We start from the raw sequence: 24,397 nt of genomic DNA, 5'->3' as shown, positions 1-24,397 counted from the left end.
GACCGCCATGTCCCCCACCTCTTCTTCCCTCTCAGTCTTTGCCCTCCACCTCGTCCCTCACTTCCATCCTCCCTACCACTATTTTCTCATCAATCCCACTTGCAGATCAGGCTTCTGAAATTGAGTCTCGGCCACCACTGCAGGCGGCCTGTTTCCGCCATCTTGTATTCAATTCATAGAAACATAGAAACAAAGAAAATAGGAGCAGGAGAAGGCCATTCGGCCCTTCGGGCCTGCTCCGCCATTCATTATGATCATGACTGATCATCCAGCTCAGTAACCTGTTCCCGCTTTCTCCCCATACCCTTTGATCCCTTTCACCCCAAGAGCTATATCTAACTCCTTCTTGAAAACATACAATGTTTTGGCCTCAACTGCTTTCTGTGGTAGTGAATTCCACAGGCTCACCACTCTCTGGGTGAAGAAATTTCTCCTCATCTCAGTCCTGAAAGGTTTACCCCGTATCCTTAGACTATGACCCTTGGTTCTGGACTCCCCCACCATCGGGAACATCCTTCCTGCATCTACCCTGTCAAGTCCTGTTAGAATTTTATAGGTTTCTATGAGATCCCCCCTCACTCTTCTGAACTCCAGCGAATATAATCCGAACCGACTCAATCTCTTTCCTCATACGTCAGTCCCGCCATCCCAGGAATCAGTCTGGTAAACCTTCGCTGCACTCCCTCGAAAGCAAGAACATCCTTCCTCAGATAAGGAGATCAAAACTGCACACAATATTCCAGGTGTGGCCTCACCAAGGCCCTGTATAATTGCAACAAGACATCCCTGCTCCTGCACTCGAATCCTCTCGCTATGAAGGCCAACATACCATTTGCCTTTTTTATCGCCAGTTGACCCTGCATGCTTACCTTCAGCGACTGGTGTACGAGAACACCCAGGTCTTGCTGCATATTCCCCTCTCTCAGTTTATAGCCGTTCAGATAATAATCTGCCTTCCTGTTTTTGCTACCAAAGTGGATAACCTCACATTTATCCACATTGTACTGCATCTGCCATGCATTAGCCCACTCACTCAACTTGTCCAAATCACCCTGAAGCCTCTCTGCATCCTCCTCACAACTCACCCTCCCACCCAGTTTTGTGTCATCTGCAGATTTGGAGATATTACATTTAATTCCCTCATCTAAATCATTAATGTATATTGTGAATGGCTGGTGTCCTAGCACCGATCCCTGCGGAACCCCCCTCGTCACTGCCTGCCATATGGAAAAAGACCCATTTATTCCTGCTCTTTGTTTCTTGTCCGCCAACCAATTTTCTGTCCATCGCAATACACTAACCCCAATCCCATGCGCTTTAAGTTTACACGCTAATCTCCTATGTGGGACTTTGTCGAAAGCCTTCTGAAACTCTACTAATTACATCCTCGAAGAATTCTAGTAGATTTGTCAAGCATGATTTCCCTTTCGTAAATCCATGCTGACTCTGTCCAATTCTACTACTGTTCTCCAAGTGCTCTGCTATAAAATCTTTGATAATGGACTCTCGAACTTTCCCCACTACCAACGTCAGGCTGACTGGTCTATAATTCCGTTTTCTCTCTACCTCTCTTTTTAAATAGTGGGGTTACATTAGCTACCCTCCAATCTGTAGGAACTGTTCCAGAGTCTATAGAATCTTGGAAGATGACCACCAATACATCCACTATTTCTAGGGCCACTTCCTTAAGTACTCTGGGATGTAGATTATCAGGCCCTGTGGATTTATCAGCCTTCGATTCCATCAATTACCCCAACACCATTTCTCTACTAATACTGATCTCTTTCAGTTCCTCTCTCTCACTGAGCCAACATTTCTGGTCTGATATTTGTCTCCTCCTTTGTGAAGACAGAACCAAAGGATGCATTTAGTTGGTCAGCCATTTCTTTATTCCCCATCATAAGTTCCCCTGTTTCTGACTGTAAGGGACCTACATTTGTCTTCACCAATCTTTTTCTCTTCACATACTGATAGAAACTTTTACAGTCAGTTTTTACGTTCCCCGCAAGCTTGCTCTCGTACTCTATTTTCCCCTTCTTAATCAATCCCTTGGTCCTCCTTTGCTGAATTCTAAACTGCTCCCAATCCTCAGGTCTGTTGTTTATCTGGCGAATTTATATGCCTCTTCCTTGGATCTTGTGCTATCTCTAATTTCCCTTGTAAGCCATGGTTTGGCTACCTTTCCCATTTTACTTTTGCACCAGAAGGATAAACAATTGTTGCAGTTCATCCCTGTGCTTTTTAAATGTTTGCCATTGCCTATCCACCGTCATCCCTTTAAGTAACATTTCCCAATCCGTCATGGCCAACTCGTGCCTCATACCTTCGTAGTTTCCTTTACTAAGATTCAGGACCCTTGTCTCAGAATCAACTGCGTCACTCTCCATCTTGATGAAGAATTCTATCATATTACAGTCGCTCGTCCCCAAGGGGTCTCGCATCACTAGATTGTCAATTATTCCTCTATCATTACTCAATACCCAGTCTAGGATGGCCTGTTCGCTAGTTGGTTCCTCAATGTATTGGTCCAGAAAACCATCCCGTAGACACTCCAAGAATTCCTCCTCTATGGTATTATGACTAATTTGATTTGCCCAATCTATATGCAGATTAAAGTCACCCATAATTACAGATGTTCCTTTATCACATGCGTCTCTAATTTCCTGTTTAATGCCACTCCCAACATCACCACTACAGTTTGGGGGTCTGTATACAATCCCCACTGACGTTTTTTGCCCCTTAGTGTCTCTCAGCTCTACCCATACAGATTCCACATCGTCAGATCTAATATCTTTCCTAACTATTGCGTTAATTTCCTCTTTAACCAGCAATGCAGCTCCACCACCTTTTGCTTTTTGTCTGTCCTTCCTAAATACTGAATATCCCTGGATGTTCATTTCCCATCCCTGGTCACCCTGCAGCCATGTTTCCGTAATCCCGACTATATCATATCCGTTTACATCTACTTGTGCGATGAATTCATCCACTTTATTGTGAATGATCCGTGTGTTAAGGCACAAAGCCTGAAGACTTGTCTTTTTAACATTACTTGTCCCCTTCCCACTATTTCTCACTGTGGCCCTGTTTGATTCTGGCCCTTGATTTCTCTGCCTATCACTTTTCTTATTCCCTTTACTGTCTTTTGTTCTTGTCTTTGATCCCCCCTCCTCTGATTCCTTGCTAAGGTTCCCATCCCCCTGCCATTTTACTTTAAACCCTCCCCAACTACTCTAACAAATACTCCCCCCAGGACATCAGTCCCGGTCCTGCCCAGCTGTAACCCGTCCAGTTTGTACTGGTCCCACCTCCCCTAGAACCAGTCCCAATGTCTCAGGAATCTAAAACCCTCCCCCTCACACCATCTCTTCAGCCACGTATTCACCCGATATATCCTGCTATTTCTACTCTGACTAGCACATGGCACTGGTAGTAATCCTGAGATCACTACCTTTGAGGTCCTACTTTTCAACTTAATTCCTAGCTCCCTATATTCTGCTTTTAGTTCTTTCTTCCCGATGATCGTTGTCGCTGTTTGATATTGGTCCAGCAAAAATAAAATGATTTGAAGGCAAACCTTCAGGTGCCAGAATGGATGACTACATGTGTCAAATTCTCTGACGACAGAGGAAGACATAAACATCGAGAGAGAGATAGAGCTACACACTGTACAGGTACAGTACGGGTTAGATACAGTGTAGAGCTCCCTCTACATTACCCTGACAGTGTGTCCCCCCCCACTTTATACCCAGTGTCAGCATCGAGTGCTCCCAGGACAGGTACAGCACGGGTTAGATACAGTGTAGAGCTCCCTCTACATTACCCTGACAGTGTGTCCCCCCCCCCACTTTATACCCAGTGTCAGCATCGAGTGCTCCCAGGACAGGTACAGTACGGGTTAGATCCAGTGTGGAGCTCCCTCCAGACTCTGTGTGAGTGAGCATGAGTGAGAGTGACTGAGCGTGAGTGGGAGTGACTGAGCGTGAGTGAGAGAGAGTGTGTGTGAGTGACAGTGAGTGTGAGTGAGAGTGAGAGTGAGTGAGAGTGTGAGTGAGTGTATGTGAGTGTGTATGTGTGAGTGTTTGTGAGTGTGAGTGTGTGTGAGTGAGTGTGTATGAGAGTGAGTGCGAGTGTGAGTGAGTGTATGTGAGCGTGTATGTGTGAGTGTTTGTGGGTATGTGTGTGAGTCTGTGAGTGAGTGTGTATGTGTGAGTGTGTGTGTGAGTGAGTGTATGAGAGTGAGTGCGAGTGTGAGTGAGTGTATGTGAGCGTGTATGTGTGAGTGTTTGTGGGTATGTGTGTGAGTATGTAAGTGAGTGTGTGTGTGTGAGTGTGTGTGAGTGTGAGTGAGCATATGTGAGTGTGTATGTGTGAGTGTTTGTGTGAGTGAGTGTATGAGAGTGAGTGTGTATGTGTGAGTGTGTGTGTGAGTGAGTGTGTGTGAGTGAGTGTGTGTGAGTGTGAGTTAGTGTATGTGAGTGTGTTTGTGTGAGTGTTTGTGTGGGTGAGTGTTTGTGAGTGAGTGTGTTTGAGTGAGTGTGTGTATGTGAGTGAGTATATGTGAGTGCGTATGTGTGAGTGTTTGTGTGAGTGAGTGTGTTTGAGTGAGTGTGTGAGTGTGTGTGAGTGTGTATGTGTGCTTGTTTGTGAGTGTGTCAGTGAGTGAGTGTGTGAGTGAGAGTGAGTGTGTGAGTGTATGTGAGTGTGTTTGTGAGTGTGTGGGTGAGTGTGAGTGAGTGTGTGTGAGTGTGTGGGTGAGTGAGTGTGAGTGAGTGTTTGTGTGTGTGTTTGTGAGTGTGTGAGTGAGTGCGAGTGAGTGTGCGTGAGTGCATGTGAGTGTGTTTGTGAGTGTGTGTGTGAGTGAGTGTGTGTGAGTGTATGTGAGTGTGTTTGTGAGTGAGTGTGTGTGAGTGTATGTGATTGTGTATGTGTGAGTGAGTGTGTGTGAGTGAGTGAGTGTGAGTGTGTTTGTGAGTGTGTGTGAGTGAGTGTGTGAGTGTATGTGAGTGTGTGTGAGTGTATGTGAGTGTGAGTGAGAGAGTGAGTGTGAGTGAGAGTGGGTGTGTGTGTGTGAGAGTGAGTGAGAGTGAGTGAGAGTGAGTGTGAGTGAGAGTGGGTGTGTGTGTGTGAGAGTGAGTGAGAGTGAGTGAGAGTGAGTGTGTGAGTGTATGTGAGTGTGTGTGAGTGTATGTGAGTGTGTGTGAGTGTATGTGAGTGTGTGAGAGTGAGTGAGAGTGAGTGTGAGTGAGAGTGGGTGTGTGTGTGTGAGAGTGAGTGAGTGTATGTGAGTGTGTGTGAGTGTATGTGAGTGTGTGAGAGTGAGTGAGAGTGAGTGTGAGTGAGAGTGGGTGTGTGTGTGTGAGAGTGAGTGAGAGTGAGTGAGAGTGAGTGTGAGTGAGAGTGGGTGTGTGTCTGTGAGAGAGTGAGTGAGAGTGAGTGAGAGTGAGTGAGAGTGAGTGAGTGTGAGTGAGAGTGGGTGTGTGTGTGTGAGAGTGAGTGAGAGTGAGTGAGAGTGAGTGAGAGTGAGTGTGAGTGAGAGTGGGTGTGTGTGTGTGAGAGTGAGTGAGAGTGAGTGAGAGTGAGTGAGAGTGAGTGAGAGTGAGTGAGAGTGAGTGTGAGTGAGAGTGGGTGTGTGTGTGTGAGAGTGAGTGAGAGTGAGTGAGAGTGAGTGAGAGTGAGTGAGAGTGAGTGTGAGTGAGAGTGGGTGTGTGTGTGTGAGAGTGAGTGAGTGAGAGTGAGTGTGAGTGGGTGCGAGTGCATTCTCATGATTTATGTGACATCAGTCTCACCTTGACAAGTGTGTTCTTCAACATTCCACTATTGTCCTCCCACTGTGTCTGTACACAATATTTAGATATTTACAGCATATTTTGCACTCATGTGTATCAGAGAGATACAGAAACTTGTATTTATATTGCAGCTTTAATTTAATAACGTAGTAAAATGTCCCAAGGAGCGATTATCAAACACAATTCAGACCGCGAGCTACACAGGTAGATATTCGGGAGAGGTGACCAAATGCTGGGTCAAAGAGGGAGGTTTGAAGGAGAGTCTTAAAGGAGGAGAGAGAGAGGCGGAGAGGTTTAGGGAGGGAATTCCAGAGCTTAGGGCCCAGGCAGCTGAAGGCACGGCCGCCACTGGTGGAGAGATTAAAATCGGGGGATGCTCAAGAGGCCGGAATTGGAGCAGAGCAGACATCTCGGAGGGTTGTAGAGGCTGGAGGAGGTTACAGAGATGGGGAGGGTTTTAGTGGCTGAAGGAGGTTACAGAGATAGGGAGTGTTGCTGGGGCTGGAGGAGGTTACAGAGATAGGGAGGGTTGTCGGGGCTGGAGGAGGTTACAGAGATATGGAGGGCTGTACGGACTGGAGGAGGTTACAGAGAATTGGAGTGTTGTAGGAGCTGGAGGAGGTTACAGAGATAGGGAGGGTTGTCGGGGCTGGAGGAGGTTACAGAGATAGGGAGGGTTGTCGGGGCTGGAGGAGGTTACAGAGATATGGAGGGCTGTACGGACTGGAGGAGGTTACAGAGAATTGGAGTGTTGTAGGGGCTGGAGGAGGTTACAGAGATAGGGAGGGTTGTCGGGGCTGGAGGATGTTACAGAGATAGGGATGGTTGTCGGGGCTGGAGGAGGTTACAGAAATAGGTAGGGTTGCAGGGTCTGGAGGAGGTTACTGAGATAGGGTGTGTTGCAGGGGCTGGAGGAGGTTACCGAGATATGGAGGGATCTAGGGGCTGGAGGAGGTTACAGAGATAGGGAGTGTTGTAGGGGCCGTAGGAGTTTACAGAGATAGGGAGGGTTGTAGGGGCTGGAGGAGGTTACAGAGATAGGGAGGCTTGGAGCATCTGTAGGAGGTTACAGAGATAGGGAGGGGTGTAGGGGCCGGAGGAGGTTACAGAGATAGGGTGAGTTGTAGGGGCTGGAGGAGGTTACAGAGATAGGGAGTGTTGTTGGGACAGGAGGAGGTTCCAGAGATAGGGAGGGTTGTAGGGGCTGGAGGAGGTTACAGAGATAGGGTGTGTTGTAGGGACTGGAGGAGGTGACAGAGATAGGGAGGGTTGTAGAGGCTGGAGGAGGTTACAAAGATAGGGTGTGTTGTAGGGACTGGAGGAGGTTACAGAGATAGGGAGGGTTGTAGAGGCTGGAGGAGGTTACAGAGATAGGGAGTGTTGTAGGGGCTGGAGGAGGTTACAGAGATAGGGAGTGTTGTAGGGACTGGAGGAGGTTACAGAGATAGGGAGGGTTGTAGAAGCTGGAGGAGGTTACAGAGATAGGGAGGGTTGTAGGGGCTGGAGGAGGTTACAGAGATAGGGACTGTTGCAAGGACTGGAGGAGGTTACAGAGATAGGGAGGGTTGTAGAAGCTGGAGGAGGTTACAGAGATAGGGAGCGTTGTATGGAATGGAGGAGGTTGCGGAGATAGGGAGGGTTGTAGAGGCTGGAGGAGGTTACAGAGATAGGGAGTGTTGTAGGGACTGGAGGAGGTTACAGACATAGGGAGGATTGTAGGGACTGGAGGAGGTTACAGAGATAGGGAGGCTTGTAGCATCTGGAGGAGGTTACAGAGAAAAGGAGGGGTGTAGGGGCCGGAGGAGTTTACAGAGATAGGGTGAGTTGTAGGGGCTGGAGGAGGTTACAGAGATAGGGAGTGTTGTAGGGACTGGAGGTGGCTACAAAGATAGGGAGGGTTGTAGGGGCTGGAGGAGGTTACAGAGATAGGGAGTGTTGTAGGGACTGGAGGAGGTTACAGAGATAGGGTGAGTTGTAGGGACTGGAGGAGGTTACAGAGATAGGCAGGGTTTTAGGGGCTGGAGGAGGTTACAGAGATAGGGAGGGTTGTTGGGGCTGGAGGAGGTTACAGAGATAGGGAGGGTTGTTGGGGCTGGAGGAGGTTACAGAGATGGGGGGGGGGGTAGCAGGGACTGGAGGAGGTTACAGAGATAGGGAGGGTTGTTGGGGCTGGAGGAGGTTACAGAGATAGGGAGGGTTGTTGGGGCTGGAGGAGGTTACAGAGATAGGGAGGTTTGTTGGGGCTGGAGGAGGTGACAGAGATAGGGAGGGTTGTTGGGACTGGAGGAGGTTACAGAGATAGGGAGGGTTGTTGGGGCTGGAGGAGGTTACAGAGATAGGGAGGGTTGTTGGGGCTGGAGGAGGTTACAGAGATAGGGAGGGTTGTAGGGACTGGAGGAGGTTACAGAGATAGGGAGGGTTCTTGGGGCTGGAGGAGGTTACAGAGAAAGGGATGGTTGTAGGGACTGGAGGAGGTTACAGACATAGGGAGGATTGTAGGGACTGGAGGAGGTTACAGAGATAGGGAGGGTTGTTGGGGCTGGAGGAGGTTACTGAGATAGGGAGGGTTGTAGAAGCTGGAGGAGGGTACAGAGATAGGGAGGGTTGTCGGGGCTGGAGGAGGTTACAGAGATAGGGACTGTTGTAAGGACTGGAGGAGGTTACAGAGATAGGGAGGGTTGTAGGGGCTGGAGGAGGTTACAGAGATAGGGAGGGTTGTTGGGGCTGGAGGAGGTTACAGAGATAGGGAGGGTTGTTGGGGCTGGAGGAGGTTACAGAGATAGGGGGGGTAGCAGGGACTGGAGGAGGTTACAGAGATAGGGAGGCTTGTTGGGGCTGGAGGAGGTTACAGAGATAGGGAGGGTTGTTGGGGCTGGAGGAGGTTACAGAGATAGGGAGGGTTGTTGGGGCTGGAGGAGGTTACAGAGATAGGGAGGGTTGTAGGGACTGGAGGAGGTTACAGAGATAGGGAGGGTTGTTGGGGCTGGAGGAGGTTACAGAGATAGGGAGGGTTGTTGGGGCTGGAGGAGGTTACTGAGATAGGGAAGGTTGTAGGGACTGGAGGAGGTTACAGAGATAGGGAGGGTTGTTGGGGCTGGAGGAGGTTACAGAGATAGGGAGGGTTGTTGGGGCTGGAGGAGGTTACAGAGATAGGGAGGGTTGTTGGGGCTGGAGGAGGTTACAGAGATAGGGAGGGTTGTTGGGGCTGGAGGAGGTTACAGAGATAGGGAGGGTTGTAGGGACTGGAGGAGGTTACAGAGATAGGGAGGGTTGTAGATACTGGAGGAGGTTACAGAGATAGGGAGTGTTGTAGATACTGGAGGATGTTACTGAGATAGGTAGTACTATATGGGCCAGAGTGGGAGTCAGGGTGGATCAGTGAGCACAGGGGGTGAGGGGTGAATGGGACTCATTGTGAGTTCGGACACGGGGCAGCGGGTGCTGCAGAGTTTCGGATGAGCTGAAGTTTACGGAGGGTAGAATGTGGGAGAGCAGCCAGGAGAGTGTTGGAATAGTCAAGTCTGGAGGTGACAGAGGCAGGGATGAGGGTTTCAGCAGCGGATGAGCTGAGACAGGGGTGGGGACGGGCGATGTCATGGAGGTGGGAATTGGCGGTGTTGGTGACGGCCCGGAGATGTGGTTGGAATCTCATCTCGGGGTAAAATCTGATGCCTAGTTTTCTCACATTGTGGGTGAGACTCAGCCAGTGACCAGGGAGAATTCTGTTCACAGGAAAGCAGGAAAGGAGGAAAGGTCTGGGGTTTGCGAGTAATTGGGAGAGAACGTGGCTGGCAAGTCTCCAAAATTCCCTCAGTTCAGGAACTGTTTCTTTCGACTGGAAACTGGTGTGTGTCACTCCGCGATTTAGGAAAGGTGAGAGAGGGAAACCCAGGGAATTGTGGACTAGTTAGCCAAACATCAGTTGTCAGTCAATTACTGGAGTCTATAATTAATGGAATGCTGGCCTTTATCTCTCGAGGACTGGAACACAAGGGGGAAGAGGTCATGCTGCAGCTGTGCAGAGTCCTGGTGAGACCACACCTTGGAGTTACTGTGTTCAGTTCTGGGCCCCACACCTCAGGAAGGAGAGACCGGCCCTGGAGGGAGTGCGGTGTAGATTTACCAGAATGATACCAGGACTCCAAGGGTTAAGTAACGAGGAGAGATTACACAAACTGGGGATGTATTCACTGGAATTTAGAAGATTAAGGGGTGAATTGATCACAGTTTTCATGATATTAAGGGGAACTGATCAGGGGTGGATGGAGAGAAACTCTTTCCGCTGGTCGGGGAGTCTCGGACGAGGGGGCGAAGTCGAAAAACGAGAGCCAGATCTTTCAGGAGTGAAATTGAGAAACACTTCTACACACACAGGGTGGGAGAGGTTTGGAAATCTCTCCCGCAAACGGCAATCGATGCTGGATCAATTGTTCATTTTAAATCTGGGATTGATAGATTTCTGTTATCCGGAGGGATCGAGGGATATGGGACAAAGGCGGGAATATGGAGTTAGGTCACAGATCAGCCAGGATCTCATTGAATGACAGAAGAGGCTCGTGGGGTCTGAATGGGCCTCCTCCTGTTCCTGTGCAACAGGCCGGAGAAGGGGCTGAATGGGCCTCCTCCTGTTCCAGTGTAACTGGCTGGAGAAGGGGCTGAATGGGCCTCCTCCTGTTCCGGTGCAACAGGCCGGAGAAGGGGCTGAATGGGCCTCCTCTTGTTCCTGTGTAACAGGCTGGAGCAGGAGCTGAATGGACCTCCTCCTGTTCCTGTGTAACAGGCTGGACAAGGGGCTGAATGGGCCTCCTCCTGTTCCCGTGTAACAGGCTGGACAAGGGGCTGAATGGGCCTCCTCCTTGTTCCTGACCACTTATTGAGGATGGCCCCTTGAGGAAGGTTATGCAACAGTGGGGATTCCAAACCCAGTGAGGTGCGAGTGAGAGAACCTGGGCTCGTATGAGAGAGAGGGAGGGAGACAGGGAGAGTATGTGTGTGAGACAGAGAAAGAGACAAAAAAGCACTTCAGATAACAGAAAGGTTTACAGAAGGGGCTGCTTTATTTCAAACCCGAGTAACCGTGACAACCATCGCGATGCCATGCTTGCGCAGTGCGGTACGGAGGGAGTGAAAGGTCCTGAGGCCTATCTGGGCCTAGCTCTACGTGCCCTGTCTCTGCCATGGCCTCTCCACTCCCGCCCACTCATCCCCGTGTTCACTGCTTGCCGTTGCCATTGATGGGGACCTTCTTGTGGGCATCAGATTCCAGGTAGGCCTTGAGTTTAGGCCTAGAGATGATGCGATCCACGTAGGCCTTGAGCAGGGGAGTGCCCTTCAGGTAACCCGGAGACAGCACCTCAAGGTTAGAAAGCATATCGACCAGATTATAATCAGCATAAGAGATCTACAGAGAGAGAGAGGAAAGTGAGTGAGAGTCGGTATAGAGCACTCACAGTGCACAGTGTTAGATACACTGCAGAGCTCCCTCTACATTACCCTGACAGTGTGTCCCCCACACTATATACCCAGTGTCAGCATCGAGTGCTCCCAGGACAGGTACAGTTCGGGTTAGATACAGTGTAGAGCTCCCTCTACATTACCCTGACAGTGTGTCCTCCACTTTATACCCAGTGTCAGCATCGAGTGCTCCCAGGACAGGTACAGTACGGGTTAGATACAGTGTAGAGCTCCCTCTACATTACCCTGACAGTGTGTCCTCCACTTTATACCCAGTGTCAGCATCGAGTGCTCCCAGGACAGGTACAGTACGGGTTAGATACAGTGTAGAGCTCCCTCTACATTACCCTGACAGTGTTTCCCCCCCACTTTATACCCAGTGTCAGCATCGAGTGCTCCCAGGACAGGTACAGTACGGGGTTAGATACAGTGTAGAGCTCCCTCTACATTACCCTGACAGTGTGTCCTCCACTTTATACCCAGTGTCAGCATCGAGTGCTCCCAGGACAGGTACAGTACGGGTTAGATACAGTGTAGAGCTCCCTCTACATTACCCTGACAGTGTTTCCCCCCCACTTTATACCCAGTGTCAGCATCGAGTGCTCCCAGGACAGGTACAGTACGGGTTAGATACAGTGTAGAGCTCCCTCTACATTACCCTGACAGTGTTTCCCCCCCACTTTATACCCAGTGTCAGCATCGAGTGCTCCCAGGACAGGTACAGTACGGGGTTAGATACAGTGTAGAGCTCCCTCGACATTACTCTGACAGTGTGTCCCCCCCCCCCCACTTTATACCCAGTGTCAGCATCGATTTCTCCCCAGACAGATACAGTACGGGGTTAGATAGAGTTAAGATTGTGCGTCCGACCTTATTTCCCACGAGGAAGTCCTTCCCGCCATTATTTTTTGCCAGGAGATCTTCGAAGGGTTTCAGTTCTGCTGGGATGCTTTTGATGAAAGCTTCCTTCCCAGTATCCTGTGCGAAATTGAAAAGATGAAGGTCAGAGGGTCAGTCCTGAGGGAGTGCTGCACAGTCGGAGGGTCAGTACTGAGGGAGTGCTGCACTGTCAGAGAGTCAGTACTGAGAGAGTGCTGCACTGTCGGAGAGTCAGTACTGAGGGAGTGCTGCACTGTGTCAGGGTTAGTACTGAGGGAGCACTGCACTGTCGGAGGGTCAGTACTGAGGGAGTGCTGCACTGTCGGAGGGTCAGTACTGAGGGAGTGCTGCACTGTCGGAGGGTCAGTACTGAGGGTGTGCTGCACTGTCGGAGGGTCAGTACTGAGGGAGTGCTGCACTGTCAGAGGGTCAGTACTGAGGGAGTGCTGCACTGTCAGAGGGTCAGTACTGAGGGAGTGCTGCACTGTCGAAGGGTCAGTACTGAGGGAGTGCTGCACTGTCGGAGGGTCAGTACTGAGGGAGTGCTGCACTGTCGGAGGGTCAGTACTGAGGGAGTGCTGCACTGTCAGAGTGTCAGTACTGAGGGAGTGCTGCACTGTCGGAGGTTCAGTATGAGGGAGTGCTGCACTGTCGGAGGGTCAGTACTGAGGGAGTGCTGCACTGTCAGAGGGTCAGTACTGAGGGAGTGCTGCACTGTCAGAGGGTCAGTATTGAGGGAGCGCTGCACTGTTGGAGGGCCAGTACTGAGGGTGTGCAGCACTGTCGGAGGGTCAGTACTGAGGGAGTGCTGCACTGTCAGATGGTCAGTACTGAGGGAGTGCAGCACTGTCGGAGGGTCAGTACTGAGGGAGTGCTGCACTGTCAGATGGTCAATACTGAGGGAGTGCAGCACTGTCGGAGGGTCAGTACTGAGGGAGCGCTGCACTGTCAGAGGGTCAGTATTGAGGGAGCGCTGCACTGTCGGAGGGTCAGTACTGAGGGAGTGCAGCACTGTCGGAGGGTCAGTACTGAGGGAGTGCTGCACTGTCGGAGGGTCAGTACTGAGGGAGTGCTGCACTGTCGGAGGGTCAGTACTAAGGGAGTGCTGCACTGTCAGATGGTCAGTACTGAGGGAGTGCTGCACTGTCGGAGGGTCAGTACTGGGGGAGTGCTGCACTGTTGGTGGGTCAGTACTGAGAGAGTGCTGCACTGTCGGAGGGTCAGTACTGAGGGAGTGCTGCACTGTCGGAGGGTCAGTACTGAGGGAGTGCTGCACTGTCGGAGGGTCAGTACTGGGGGAGTGCTGCACTGTCGGAGGGTCAGTACTGAGGGAGTGTTGCACTGTCGGAGGGTCAGTGCTGAGGGAGTGCTGCACTGTCGGAGGGTCAGTACTGAGGGAGCGCTGCACTGTCGGAGGGTCAGTACTGAGGGAGTGCTGCACTGTCGGAGGGTCAGTACTGAGGGAGTGCTGCACTGTCGGAGGGTCAGTACTGAGGGAGTGCTGCACTGTCGGAGGGTCAGTACTGAGGGAGTGATGCACTGTCGGAGGGTCAGTACTGAGGGAGTGCTGCACTGTCGGAGGGTCAGTACTGAGGGAGTGCTGCACTGTCCGGGGATCAGTACTGAGGGAGTGCTGCACTGTCGGAGGGTCAGTACTGAGAGAGTGCTGCACTGTCGGAGGGTCAGTACTGAGGGAGTGCTGCACTGTCAGAGTGTCAGTACTGAGGGAGTGCTGCACTGTCGGAGGGTCAGTACTGAAGGAGTGCTGCAAGGTCGGAGGGTCATTACTGAGGGAGTGCTTCACTGTCGGAGGGTCAGTACTGAGGGAGTGCTGCACTGTCAGAGAGTCAGTACTGAGGGAGTGCTGCACTGTGGGAGGGTCAGTACTGAAGGAGTGCTGCACTGTCGGAGGGTCAGTACTGAGGGAGTGCTTCACTGTCGGAGGGTCAGTACTGAGGGAGTGCTGCACTGTCAGAGAGTCAGTACTGAGGGAGTGCTGCACTGTGGGAGGGTCAGTACTGAAGGAGTGCTGCACTGTCGGAGGGTCAGTACTGAGGGAGTGCTGCACTGTCAGAGAGTCAGTACTGAGGGAGTGCTGCACTGTCGGAGTGTCAGTACTGAGGGAGTGCTGCACTGTCGGAGGGTCAGTACTGAGGGAGTGCTGCACTGTCGGAGGGTCAGTACTGAGGGAGTGCTGCACTGTCGGAGGGTCAGTACTGAGGGAGTGCTGCACTGTCAGAGAGTCAGTACTGAGGGAGTGCTGCACTGTCAGAGAGTCAGTACTGAGGGAGTGCTGCATGTCGGAGGGTCAGTACTGAGGGAGTGCTGCACTGTCGGAGGGACAGTACTGAGGGAGTGCTGCATGTCGGAGGGTCAGTACTGAGGGAGTGCTGCACTGTCGGAGGGACAGTACTGAGTGAGTGCTGCATGTCGGAGGGTCAGTACTGAGGGAGTGCTGCACTGTCGGAGGGTCAGTACTGAGGGAGTGCTGCATGTCGGAGGGTCAGTACTGAGGGAGTGCTGCACTGTCGGAGGGTCAGTACTGAGGGAGTGCCGCACTGTCGGAGGGTCAGTACTGAGGGAGTGCTGCACTGTCGGAGGGTCAGTACTGAGGGAGTGCCGCACTGTCAGAGGGTCAGTACTGAGGGTGTGCTGCACTGTCGGAGGGTCAGTACTGAGGGAGTGCTGCACTGTCAGAGAGTCAGTACTGAGGGAGTGCTGCAGTTCCAGATTCCACTCCCCCTTGTGTTGTGTTAAGAGGTCCTTCCTGACATCACCCCTGAACAGCCTGGCTCTCCTTTTTACGTTCTGCCCCCCTGTTCCGCACTCCCCCACCGTCCCCCGCACTTCCGGAATTAGTCTCTCTCTATCGAACCTATCAATTTCTTTAATCATCTTCAACGCCTCGATTAGATCATCCCTTTGTTCTCTAAAGGCGAGGGAATACAAGCTTCGTCTGTCACCCGGCCTCATCATTTAACCCTTTAAGTCCTTGAATCTGTACTTCCAACCCCAAGCTCAGACAGTATATCCTTCTTGATATGTGGTGTCCTGAACAGAACATCGTTACTTGGAATGTTATATAAACTATAATGTAACGTCAACTCCATTTATATTCCAGCCACCACCCAGCTTGAGAGAAAGATTCCCTTGGAACTTTTGTTGCTAAGTACAACTCACGTATTCTCTGTAGATGAACATTATGTATTTTATACGTAGATCCTCAACTCCATCGTTCACCATGTCGATCAGCGAGGCCTCTTTAACGTCCTTCCCGTACAAGTCTTGAACAAACAAAAATGCCAAAATGGGTGCCTCACTGATGGGAGAATTGAATTGAACAACAGAGACCAGCAGTCGGCCTCAAGCCGCAGCCCGACATGTAGACTGCAGGGTTCAGCCAGTCCCGTAGGCCCCAGACTCCAGCCAGTCATGAATAGTAGGCCACAGGCTTCACCCAAGCTGAAACAGTAGGCCACAGGCTTCAGGCCGTTGAACAGGCCGTAGATGTCAACCAGTTGGGATCAGTAGGCCTTGGCCTTCAGCCAGCTGGATGGGTGTCAGGCTTCTGCCAGTCTGGAACAGTAGGCCGCAGGCTGTCGCCAGTCGGATTGGCCACAGACTTCAGCCAGTATGGTAGGTCTCAGGCTTCAACCCGTTGGGTAGGCCTCAGGGTTCAGCCCGTAGGGTAGGCCTCAGGCTATATATTAGTATGTATATTGATCCAGGGTTATATTCTAGGCCTGTAGATTAGGTTCATGAAGTGCGCAGATTTTTCCACATACTTACTGTGTTTGCGGCCCAGGTAACGGAGGATGGCGTTGGATTGGTACAGCACGAAGTCGCCATCTTGGAATTTGGGCAGTTGGCCGAAAAGCTGAAAGGAAGGTGTTGGTGGTGTTGGTTAAATGTGTTTTTGGCTAAAGAATTGGGACGTTTTACACCCACCATTTGCAACCACCAGTTTCGGGCCCTATTCTTTGTCGGATTTGTTGTTGGGAGATCATTGACTGTCCTGAGAGGGATGATGGCCTTACAACAACAACAACAACAAGTGTTTAAATAGCACCTTTAAATAAAACGTCCCAAAGCACTTCACAGGAGCATTATGAAAAACATCTGACACCAAGCCGCATAAGGAGATATTCGGGAGAGGTGACCAAAAGCTGGGTCAAAGAGGGAGGTTTTAAGGAGCATCTTAAAGGAGGAGAGAGAGAGAGGCGGAGAGGTTTAGGGAGGGAATTCCAGAGCTTAGGGCCCAGGCAGCTGAAGGCACGGCCGGGAATGGTGGAGCAATTAAAATCGGGGGATGCTCAAGAGGCCGGAATTGGAGGAGCGCAGAGATCTCGGAGGGTTGTAGGGGCTGGAGGAGGTTACAGAGATAGGGAGGGTTGTAGGGGCTGGAGGAGGTTACAGAGATAGGGAGGGTTGTAGGGACTGGAGGAGGTTACAGAGATAGGGAGGGTTGTAGGGGCTGGAGGAGGTTACAGAGATAGGGAGGGTTGTAGGGACTGGAGGAGGTTACAGAGATAGGGAGGGTTGTAGGGGATGGAGGAGGTTACAGAGATAGGGAGGGGTGTAGGTCATGGAGGAGGTTACAGAGATAGGTAGTACTATATGGGCCAGAGTGGGAGTCAGTGTGGGTCAGTGAGCACAGGGGGTGAGGGATGAACGGGACTCGCTGTGAGTTCGGACACGGGGCAGGGGGGGCAGCAGAGTTTCGGATGATCTGAAGTTTACGGAGGGTAGAATGTGGGAGAGCAGCCAGGAGAGTGTTGGAATACTCAAGTCTGGAGGTGACCGAGGCAGGGATGAGGGTTTCAGCAGCGGATGAGCTGTGACAGGGGTGGGGTCTGGGGATGGAGCTCAGTACCAGACCGGGATTGAGATTGGCCAACTTAGCACTAGGCCGGGGATTGGAGCCTGGGCCTTTCCTGCTGTGTGTGTGCAGCGTGAAGGTGGGGGTGGCGGGGTGCGGATTTGCCGGTGCACAATTAGATCCTGAAACGCAATAACTCCGCTGCTCCGCGTCCCCACTCACACATGATTTCTTTAAGGCTCCGTCTGTCCATTGCTCCATTGTTATCTCCTCCTCTTTCCAGGTCTGGCTTTGATCGGCCAACAGCATTCTCATCGCCGAGCAACGGCCTGATGGGCAGGCGGGAGGGAGTGGGGCAAGGGTGAAACACAAACACATGGTCCATCAGTCAATCAGAGCTCAGAGAATCCGCCCCTCCCCTCAAACCCAACCCACGCAACCCACCCCACTCCCTCATCGCTGCCCCCACTCTATGCCAAACCCCATCCACTCAAATCCGTGAGGCTAAGTGGGACCTTACCTCGGACCCGGAAGTAGGTGATGGTGTAATTCGACACTGGAAGAGAAAAAGGGGAAACCAAGGATTAAAATCGGTTCAACACCTTTCCTCTCCATCTCTCCTGAGGAAAAAAGAGGAAGAGAATGGGGGAAGAGAGAGAAGGGGGGTGCGGGGAAGATTGAGGGAGGCAGAGAGAGTGAGGGGGCAGAGAGAGGGTTGAGAGGGGGAAGATTGAGAGAGGCAGAGTGTGACGGGAAGGGGAAGAGAGCAGAAGGGAAGGGAGCAGCAGAGGGGGAGAGAGGGAGGGAGTGAGGGGGAGAGGGAGAAGTTGAGAGGGTGGGAGAGAGTGAGAGAGGGGAAAGGAGAAATAGGGGGAAGGGAGGGAAAGAGGGAGGATGGGGAGAGGGTGAAGAGAGAGAGGGAAGGAGGGGTAGAGAGGGGAAAGGAGAGACAGAGAGAGAGGGAAAGAGGGGTGGAGAGGGAGGAAGGAGTAGAGAGAAGGTAAAGGAGAGAGAGAGGGAGGATAGAGAGGGAAGGAGGGGTAGAGAGGGAGGAAGGAGTAGAGAGGGGGGAAAGGAGAGATAGAGAGGTGAAACGGAGAGGGAGGGAGGATACAGACATGGGGGAACAGAGAGGGAAGGAGTGGTAGAAAGGGAGGATGTAGAGAGAGAAAGGAGAGACAGAGAGGGGTAGAAAGAGAGAGGTGGAGGGAGAGGGGGAGGGGGGGAGGATAGAAAGAGGGGGAGGGAAGAGGCGTGGGGGGGAAGAGGGAGGGGGGAAGAGAGAGAGGGAAGGAGGGGGGAAGAGAGAGGGGGAAGAGAGAGAGGGAAGGAGGGGGGAAGAGAGAGGGGGAAGGAGGGGGGAAGAGAGAGGGGGAAGAAGAGGGGGGGAAGAGAGAGGGGGAAGAAGAGGGGGGGAAGAGAGAGGGGGAAGAGAGAGGGAGAAGGAGGGGTGGAAGAGAGAGGGGGAAGGAGAGGGGTGGAAGAGAGAGGAGGAAGAGAGAGGGGGAAGTAGGGGAAAAGAGGGGGAAGGAGGGGGAAGGAATAGAGAGAGGGTAGGAAAGATAGCGAGGGGCAGACAGAGAGAGAGGGTGAGGGAATGGGGTAAGAGAACACTGAATGAAACTTTTTTAAACTTCGATCAACAAGGCCGAGAAAGTCTTGCAAAAGAATTTGCAAAGTTTGAAATCCTGTTCGTCACTCACTCAAACACAAAACAAACCAGATCGTATTCAGCTCAAACTTACTGATTGACAAAAACTCAAAAGTGAAGCAAAGACAGAAAAGACCAGCGACAGAATTCCGGAAGGTTCTTTGCAGGCAAAAGCTTTCTTCCAACTGTGCAAATGTGGCCAAGCGTGTCAGAGGAGAGAGAGACAGAGATTGCACGCTTTGCCCCCGGCAAAGCGGTTTGACAACCTGGCAGTCAGGCCAGAATTGGCACAAGTGCAGAATTCCTCACTTTGAGGAGCGGAGGAGGGGCAGTTGCTAAGGAACAAGCCATGAATTAGCACAATCCATGTGCACAATTGGAATCTCTGCCTGCGCAGAGGGCCTGAGACCGTGTGCGCACCGCGGCGCACCCTGATGATGTAGCGTTTTCATCAATCACTTTGTTTATATAACCCATTCTTTAGAAATATCCCCCAACTGCTGTGAGTCTGTAGTGTTAACTTTCAAACTGTACTCCTTCCCACTACACCAGGGCAATATTCAGCCATCTCCCAGGAAAACTAATGGAAGAGAAAGTCCCTATTAATAACCTCCAAATTAATAACCTCCTATTAATATCCTCCTATTAATATCCTCCTATAAATATCCTCCTATTAATATCCTCCAATTAATATCCTCCTATAAATATCCTCCTATAAATATCCTCCTATTAATAACCTCCAAATTAATAACCTCCAATTAATATCCTCCAATTAATATCCTCCTATAAATATCCTCCTATTAATAACCTCCTATTAATATCCTCCCATTAATATCCTCCTATTAATATCCTGCAATCAATATCCTCCTATAAATATCCTCCTATTAATAACCTCCTATAAATATCCTCCTATTAATAACCTCCTATTAATAACCTCCTATTAATAACCTCCTATTAATAACCTCCTATTAATATCCTCCTATAAATATCCTCCTATTAATATCCTCCTATAAATATCCTCCTATTAATATCCTCCAATCAATATCCTCCTATAAATATCCTCCTATTAATAACCTCCTATAAATATCCTCCTATTAATATCCTCCTATTAATATCCTCCTATAAATATCCTCCTATTAATAACCTCCTATTAATAACCTCCTATTAATATCCTCCTATAAATATCCTCCTATTAATATCCTCCAATTAATATCCTCCTATTAATATCCTCCTATTAATAACCTCCTATTAATATCCTCCTATAAATATCCTCCTATTAATAACCTCCTATAAATATCCTCCTATTAATATCCTCCTATTAATATCCTCCTATAAATATCCTCCTATTAATAACCTCCTATTAATAACCTCCTATTAATATCCTCCTATAAATATCCTCCTATTAATATCCTCCAATTAATATCCTCCTATAAATATCCTCCTATTAATAACCTCCTATTAATATCCTCCTATTAATATCCTCCTATAAATATCCTCCTATTAATAACCTCCTATTAATATCCTCCAATTAATATCCTCCTATAAATATCCTCCTATAAATATCCTCCTATTAATAACCTCCAAATTAATAACCTCCTATTAATATCCTCCTATAAATATCCTCCTATTAATAACCTCCAATTAATATCCTCCAATTAATATCCTCCTATAAATATCCTCCTATTAATAACCTCCTATTAATATCCTCCCATTAATATCCTCCTATTAATATCCTGCAATCAATATCCTCCTATAAATATCCTCCTATTAATAACCTCCTATAAATATCCTCCTATTAATAACCTCCTATTAATAACCTCCTATTAATAACCTCCTATTAATAACCTCCTATTAATATCCTCCTATAAATATCCTCCTATTAATATCCTCCAATTAATATCCTCCTATTAATATCCTCCTATTAATATCCTCCTATAAATATCCTCCTATTAATATCCTCCAATCAATATCCTCCTATAAATATCCTCCTATTAATAACCTCCTATAAATATCCTCCTATTAATATCCTCCTATTAATATCCTCCTATAAATATCCTCCTATTAATAACCTCCTATTAATAACCTCCTATTAATATCCTCCTATAAATATCCTCCTATTAATATCCTCCAATTAATATCCTCCTATTAATATCCTCCTATTAATAACCTCCTATTAATATCCTCCTATAAATATCCTCCTATTAATAACCTCCTATAAATATCCTCCTATTAATATCCTCCTATTAATATCCTCCTATAAATATCCTCCTATTAATAACCTCCTATTAATATCCTCCTATAAATATCCTCCTATTAATATCCTCCAATTAATATCCTCCTATAAATATCCTCCTATTAATATCCTCCAATTAATATCCTCCTATAAATATCCTCCTATTAATAACCTCCTATAAATATCCTCCTATTAATATCCTCCTATTAATATCCTCCTATAAATATCCTCCTATTAATAACCTCCTATTAATAACCTCCTATTAATATCCTCCTATTAATAACCTCCTATAAATATCCTCCTATTAATATCCTCCTATTAATATCCTCCAATTAATATCCTCCTATAAATATCCTCCTATTAATAACCTCCTATTAATAACCTCCTATTAATATCCTCCTATTAATATCCTCCTATTAATATCCTCCTATAAATATCCTCCTATTAATAACCTCCTATTAATAACCTCCTATTAATATCCTCCTATAAATATCCTCCTATTAATATCCTCCAATTAATATCCTCCTATAAATATCCTCCTATTAATATCCTCCAATTAATATCCTCCTATAAATATCCTCCTATAAATATCCTCCTATTAATAACCTCCTATAAATATCCTCCTATTAATATCCTCCAATTAATATCCTCCTATAAATATCCTCCTATTAATATCCTCCAATTAATATCCTCCTATAAATATCCTCCTATTAATAACCTCCTATAAATATCCTCCTATTAATATCCTCCTATTAATAACCTCCTATTAATAACCTCCTATTAATAACCTCCTATTAATATCCTCCTATTAATATCCTCCTATAAATATCCTCCTATTAATAACCTCCTATTAATAACCTCCTATTAATATCCTCCTATAAATATCCTCCTATTAATATCCTCCAATTAATATCCTCCTATAAATATCCTCCTATTAATATCCTCCAATTAATATCCTCCTATTAATATCCTCCTATTAATAACCTCCTATTAATATCCTCCAATTAATATCCTCCTATAAATATCCTCCAATTAATAACCTCCTATTAATATCCTCCTATTAATAACCTCCTATTAATATCCTCCTATTAATAACCTCCTATTAATAACCTCCTATTAATATCCTCCTATAAATATCCTCCTATTAATATCCTCCAATTAATATCCTCCTATAAATATCCTCCAATTAATAACCTCCTATAAATATCCTCCTATTAATATCCTCCAATTAATATCCTCCTATAAATATCCTCCAATTAATAACCTCCTATTAATATCCTCCTATTAATATCCTCCTATTAATAACCTCCTATTAATAACCTCCTATTAATATCCTCCTATAAATATCCTCCTATTAATATCCTCCAATTAATAACCTCCTATTAATATCCTCCTATTAATAACCTCCTATTCTTTCTTTTGGGCCTCCTTATCTCGAGAGACAATGGATACGCGCCTGGAGGTGGTCAGTGGTTTGTGAAGCAGCGCCTGGAGTGGCTATAAAGGCCAATTCTGGAGTAACAGGCTCTTCCACAGGTGCTGCAGAGAAATTTGTTTGTTGGGGCTGTTGGACAGTTGGCTCTCCCCTTGCGCCTCTGTCTTTTTTCCTGCCAACTACTAAGTCTCTTCGACTCGCCACAATTTAGCCCTGTCTTTATGGCTGCCCGCCAGCTCTGGCGAATGCTGGCAACTGACTCCCACGACTTGTGATCAATGTCACACGATTTCATGTCGCGTTTGCAGACGTCTTTATAACGGAGACATGGACGGCCGGTGGGTCTGATACCAGTGGCGAGCTCGCTGTACAATGTGTCTTTGGGGATCCTGCCATCTTCCATGCGGCTCACATGGCCAAGCCATCTCAAGCGCCGCTGACTCAGTAGTGTGTATAAGCTGGGGATGTTGGCCGCTTCAAGGACTTCTGTGTTGGAGATATAGTCCTGCCACCTGATGCCAAGTATTCTCCGAAGGCAGCGAAGATGGAATGAATTGAGACGTCGCTCTTGGCTGGCATACGTTGTCCAGGCCTCGCTGCCGTAGAGCAAGGTACTGAGGACACAGGCCTGATACACTCGGACTTTTGTGTTCCCTGTCAGTGCGCCATTTTCCCACACTCTCTTGGCCAGTCTGAACATAGCAGTGGAAGCCTTACCCATACGCTTGTTGATTTCTGCATCTAGAGACAGGTTACTGGTGATAGTTGAGCCTAGGTAGGTGAACTCTTGAACCACTTCCAGAGCGTGGTCGCCAATATTGATGGATGGAGCATTTCTGACATCCTGCCCCATGATGTTCGTTTTCTTGAGGCTGATGGTTAGGCCAAATTCATTGCAGGCAGACGCAAACCTGTCGATGAGACTCTGCAGGCATTCTTCAGTGTGAGATGTTAAAGCAGCATCGTCAGCAAAGAGGAGTTCTCTGATGAGGACTTTCCGTACTTTGGACTTCGCTCTTAGACGGGCAAGGTTGAACAACCTGCCCCCTGATCTTGTGTGGAGGAAAATTCCTTCTTCAGAGGATTTGAACGCATGTGAAAGCAGCAGGGAGAAGAAAATCCCAAAAAGTGTGGGTGCGAGAACACAGCCCTGTTTCACACCACTCAGGATAGGAAAGGGCTCTGATGAGGAGCCACCATGTTGAATTGTGCCTTTCATATTGTCATGGAATGAGGTGATGATACTTAGTAGCTTTGGTGGACATCCGATCTTTTCTAGTAGTCTGAAGAGACCACGTCTGCTGACGAGGTCAAAGGCTTTGGTGAGATCAATGAAAGCAATGTAGAGGGGCATCTGCTGTTCGCGGCATTTCTCCTGTATCTGACGAAGGGAGAACAGCATGTCAATAGTCGATCTCTCTGCACGAAAGCCACACTGTGCCTCAGGGTAGACGCGCTCGGCCAGCTTCTGGAGCCTGTTCAGAGCGACTCGAGCAAAGACTTTCCCCACTATGCTGAGCAGGGAGATTCCACGGTAGTTGTTGCAGTCACCGCGGTCACCTTTGTTTTTATAGAGGGTGATGATGTTGGCATCGCGCATGTCCTGGGGTACTGCTCCCTCGTCCCAGCACAGGCATAGCAGTTCATGTAGTGCTGAGAGTATAGCAGGCTTGGCACTCTTGATTATTTCAGGGGTAATGCTGTCCTTCCCAGGGGCTTTTCTGCTGGCTAGGGAATCAATGGCATCACTGAGTTCCGATTTGGTTGGCTGTATGTCCAGCTCATCCATGACTGGTAGAGGCTGGGCTGCATTGAGGGCAGTCTCAGTGACAGCATTCTCCCTGGAGTACAGTTCTAGGTAGTGCTCAACCCAGCGGTCCATCTGTTTGCGTTGGTCAGTGATTATGTCCCCCGATTTAGATTTGAGGGGGGTGATCTTCTTGATGGTTGGCCCAAGAGCTCTCTTCATGCCATCATACATTCCTCTGATGTTTCCGGTGTCTGAGGCCAGCTGAATATGACTGCATAGGTGTTGCCAGTAGTCGTTTGCGCAACGCCTAGCTGTTCTTTGTGCAGTACTTCTGGCTGCTTTAAGTGCTGCGGATGTTAAATCGCTGGGGGCTTTCTTGTAGTTCAAAAG

General features: G+C 48.6%; 1 protein-coding gene across 2 annotated transcripts; it reads right to left on the bottom strand.

Annotated features, from left to right (window-relative positions):
• Window positions 1–10,824: 10,824 nt before the first annotated feature.
• On the bottom strand, window positions 10,825–18,827 carry LOC137385075 (glutathione S-transferase P-like). 2 transcript variants are annotated; one of them, XM_068059817.1, is made up of 7 exons: window positions 18,684–18,827; window positions 17,459–17,494; window positions 17,161–17,267; window positions 15,909–15,996; window positions 15,300–15,403; window positions 12,111–12,218; window positions 10,825–11,187 (listed from the first exon to the last, which is right to left on the bottom strand). In XM_068059817.1, coding segments are annotated over exons 1-7 (633 nt in total). In that variant the 5' UTR covers window positions 18,685–18,827; the 3' UTR covers window positions 10,825–10,998. The 2 variants fall into 2 exon arrangements, with proteins under 2 accessions (XP_067915918.1, XP_067915919.1); XM_068059818.1 differs by lacking the exon at window positions 18,684–18,827 and adding an exon at window positions 18,642–18,659.
• Between the last annotated feature and the right edge of the window lie 5,570 nt (window positions 18,828–24,397).

The sequence above is a fragment of the Heterodontus francisci genome, chromosome 28 (assembly GCF_036365525.1).
Source record: "Heterodontus francisci isolate sHetFra1 chromosome 28, sHetFra1.hap1, whole genome shotgun sequence".
Lineage (NCBI taxonomy): Eukaryota > Metazoa > Chordata > Chondrichthyes > Heterodontiformes > Heterodontidae > Heterodontus > Heterodontus francisci.
Note: the sequence above shows the minus strand (reverse complement) of the source record. Positions and strands in the feature narration are given on the sequence as shown.